The sequence below is a fragment of the Ruditapes philippinarum genome, unplaced genomic scaffold (genome assembly GCF_026571515.1).
Source record: "Ruditapes philippinarum isolate M1 unplaced genomic scaffold, ASM2657151v2 ctg1260_1_1_1_1, whole genome shotgun sequence".
NCBI classification, from domain to species: Eukaryota; Metazoa; Mollusca; class Bivalvia; order Venerida; family Veneridae; genus Ruditapes; species Ruditapes philippinarum.
Genome location: NW_026852938.1, coordinates 186,676 through 191,066, shown reverse-complemented (window position 1 = coordinate 191,066; position 4,391 = coordinate 186,676). Strand labels below are relative to the sequence as shown.

General features: G+C 28.9%; 1 protein-coding gene across 1 annotated transcript; it reads left to right on the top strand.

Moving 5' to 3' along the window:
• Positions 1-2,126: 2,126 nt before the first annotated feature.
• On the top strand, positions 2,127-4,162 carry LOC132728654 (keratin-associated protein 19-2-like). The gene is made up of 3 exons (XM_060714336.1): positions 2,127-2,283; positions 2,855-3,203; positions 3,754-4,162. The coding sequence occupies exons 2-3, from the start codon at positions 2,864-2,866 to the stop codon at positions 3,777-3,779; spliced, it is 366 nt and encodes a 121-aa protein (XP_060570319.1). The 5' UTR covers positions 2,127-2,283; positions 2,855-2,863; the 3' UTR covers positions 3,780-4,162.
• Positions 4,163-4,391: the final 229 nt, after the last annotated feature.

Genomic DNA, 4,391 nt, shown 5'->3' with positions numbered 1-4,391 from the left:
TCTGTAACATATTAACAAACTTTAACAAATTTAATTTTTAATAAAATTTTAATTTTAACAAACGAAGCTCCATAAGATAATAATTTATACCAAATTCCGATTCTGTAAACAACATCAAAAGCTTTCAAGAAATCGACAAATGCTAAATATAGCTTCTTTTTTATCTTAACTTTATCTTCAATTTAAGTTAAAACAAAGTAATTTTATCCTTTCAAAATCCAAATTGAAAATCGCTTAACATACTATTGTCCTCGGCCCAATTTCGGAGTCTTGAATCTAATAAAGTTGAAAAGATTTTGGAAAATATACTACTTAATGCAATACCGACATTATAAAGGTCAGCATTTTTGGGAACAGGAACAATAACACCTTTAGTCCGTCTATCTGGATAAATAAAATGAGTAAACATAAAATTAAATAGTTTGCATAATTACGATGCAATAATATCTTTACACTCAACAATCATGTCTAGGATTAAATAATCTATTCCACCGCTTTTACCACTCTTTAACATATTTAGAGCTTTCAATACTTCATCAAGGCTACACAAAATATCAAGTTGTTCCACATTGATGTTAACATCACTGTTTAATAATTTTTCAGCATCATCATTTATAAATTCGTTATTATCAGCAAAAAACATGAACATGATTTACAATTGCAAAGTCTGTGTGAATGTCTACATGTTTTAAAACCTTACTAGAAATAAACCTAAGAACATGATTTACAATTGTTAAGTCGATGATTTTCACCATCTTAAAATACGAAAAAAATGGCGAATAAGTAAAGCGTTAATATTTGGATTTTTATACATGTAAACGATAAGTTCTAACTTGTGCGGTTATTACCACAACGTGTTTTATGGTTAAGCCTATTGGTAACGTTTTCTTCCATAATTAGCTATTGTTATTGTCAATTGTTATTGATGATAATTAAATCTTTTGTCATCAAATAAATAGGCCTTGTTTAGACCACGTATAATATGCTGTGTAATGACAATGTCAAAAAGACCTCAGCAGGGTCAAAATCCAAGAAATAAAATATTAAACGTGTTCTAGAAAAACCCACAAACCAAATCTATCTATAGTTACTAAGTAAAGACATAAAATATTGACATGTTATGTACTACTATAAACTGCATCATATGAGCTTTAATGCGCCTCTTTGTTGTTAACGTATGATAAGGGTTATATCGAGGTTATGTACGTAAAATATGACGTTACGTTCTTTGGAGGTCTCACACAAACAAAGTCTCACTGAAATACGATTTGTATAATTGTTCACTGTATACCAAAATTGTCTGTGAACAATGCAGCATAAAATTATTTCGTGGTTTCATATAGGAAGATGACTATATTTGTAGTGTCAATGCACATCCCTATTTTCACTTATCACAAAATCGCTACATTTTGATCATTATTTCATTTTACTGTGCTGCGAAAGTTTAACAGTAATCATGTAATTTTCATTTTTTCAAACTTTTTATGTACTCGAAGAATCTTTGGCCGTTTTACAATTTCATTAAATGACATATTTTTATTATTCCTGCCTTTTAAATGCGCTAAGTTTAGTCTATTCACAACTACCCGTAAGTTTGAGCAACTGATATGTCGCATATTTTACCAAACGGGCAAGTAGCTTATAAGGGATTGGTCTGCATAGGGCTCATTTTCTATAAATACTTCAATTTAAAGCATTTTCTAATAAAATATTTCTTAAGGAAACACTATTTATAGAGTTGTAAAAATATTTTTTCTAAAACAATTTATTATCTGCTACATATAAATATGTAATATCGGATCATTTATCTTCCACTTACCAACAACATTCGTATATAACTAGATCAGGGTTTGTTATCATGTTTGATTTTCAATACTATCAACATAATACAGGCCTACCTATTCACTTAAATAATTTTTGGAATTTACTTGTAATTTGTCCTTAATTATTATATACACATTGTAACGGTTTGCAAAACAATACTGTTGGCTGCAACTATTAAGAAAACAATGCTTGTTGTGAAATTAATGTATGTGAGACATTCTCTTTAAGTGTTTCATAATTTTGGTAGGTTGGGGATTTCCCAGATTTTCTGAGTAAGGTGTTACCTCAAAATGAGTTGTGTGTATAACGTGATTGATGAAGGTGTATTTGGATGTTTATTACTTATTTCCCCATTCTGTGGTCACTGATTCTTGTATATAAATATGCCATCAGTTTATCCTTCCTGTATAGTGAAAGTCTTCTCTCTGTACTCAAAGAATCGCTAGAACCTCAAACCAGGTAAGGTTCGTTTTTCCTTTAAAGTAACTATGCACTTGATTATATGGTGATAGTTTTAGTATTTGCAATGTTAAACTAAGGTATTTTTATAGAGACCTGAATTAATTTTATCAATTTCAATTTTTCTCAGAGAATTATAAAACAGTACCATTAAAATGTAACTTACTATATCGAAATTTTTGTACAATGTTTATTTTTCTAAAATCAAAGTAAACATATTCCTATTCTTTTAAAGTTAATCTTCCTATTAGTTCATAAATGCTATATCTGTATTAGATACTTAAATATGATCAGTCTTACTCAGAATTTTTATTTTTAAATAAGATGCATTTTTTTAAAAAAATCTTGTGATTTCCTATTAAAATTTTATGAAATAAAATATGAAATAGCAAGTGTTCAGATAAAAAACTAAATGGAAAAATATAAGTAAAACGCACATTGAAATATTGATGCAAAGGAAATAAAAGCAAAAAACGTTAACTATTTATCAATTTAACCATTACATGTTTTGTTTGTCTTAAAATTTTTTTCATGTATAACAAAAGTGTATTGTACAAATGTACTTTTACAGATTTCAGCCATGAAGTACCTCAGTGTTTTATTGTTGGCTGTTGTTGGCATCGCCACAGTCACAGCACATTATGGCCATCACGGCATGTACAGAGGTTATGGTTCAATGTATGGTATGGGTTATGGATATCCACGCTTTGGTTATGGTTCCCTTTATGGAGGTTACGTGGGAATGGGTTATGGATACGGTGGATACGGTGGAATTGGCTATGGTTCTATGTATGGTGGGTATGGATATCCATACGGTGGAATCGGCTATGGATCAATGTATGGTGGTCTAGGATATGGAGGTTATAGAAGATTTGGCGGATATGGTAACAAGTATGGAAAATACCCACGTTACATTTCCAGTGAGTATGCTTTACTATCTTATTTCTAAATTTATATTTGCGGAGTTGCAAATTAATACATTGAGGTGAATAAGTCTACAATGGATACATTTTCAAATATACATCATTTGAATAGTTTTACTATTAATTTCTTGAAAACAATGTTGATGTAGTTCTAAATAATTTAGAATTACCAATTACATGAATAATTATTATATTTTGTTTCCATAACAAATTTTATTATTTGTTGTATATAAAAATGTAATTTCGGATCATATATATCACACTATCCAAAATATCCATATATAATTATTTCATGGTTTGTTGTCAGTTATGATACTTGCAACATACTGGTAATTGTTTGTGGTATTGCCGGACCAATTCAGTCACTTTTAAAAATACATGTTTCTTATCTTATTATGTTTGCAATTATATTACTTTCTATTTTCATAACATATATATTATCACTGTATCAACCGTTCGAATCTTTTGCTGATATGTTTCACAAGTAATATACGAAAAGCAAGAACATATTTTTATGTTATTAAATAATATTTTTCTTCTCTTTCAGACAAGAAGTATGGATATGGATATTGATTTAAACGAAAAAAATAATTTGGAATAAATATATCTATAAATTTTGTGATTCTTCTGACGTTGACTAAAGATTTACATTACAACATGATGTATTTTAAGTTACTTTCGGTAAAGCTGTTTCAATAGGATTTAACATTTGTCGACCAACAGACTCACAGGAGCGCAACCGACAACAAAACAAATACATTTAACTGGCAATAAATTTACCAAATATGGGAACCGTGAATATAGGATCTAGTGCTTCTTCGTATTTATTTCCTTGAAAATGTTTAAACAAACTATGACAATTTCGTTACTGTTCTAAAATGTGTACCGAATTGTTTAATGAATGTATTATAATTATATTGTTAATATGAATGTTATTAAAATGCAATATAAAACAATACTGCTGTTTGTTCTGTTTCTTTGTTGTTTAAAATGAATCTGAATATAAAGTTGTTGTTTAGTGGAGACTCACAGTTTTGAATTGTTAAACAAAAAAAAAAACAACAAAAAACAATGTCGTTATCAAGCTCAAACTGTGTTTGGTGACTATTAACTAAATAGTTTTTTCACCCATTAAGCTCAAGCAATACTTTTTTCATTTCTCAAAACCTTTCTCATTTTTGCTGT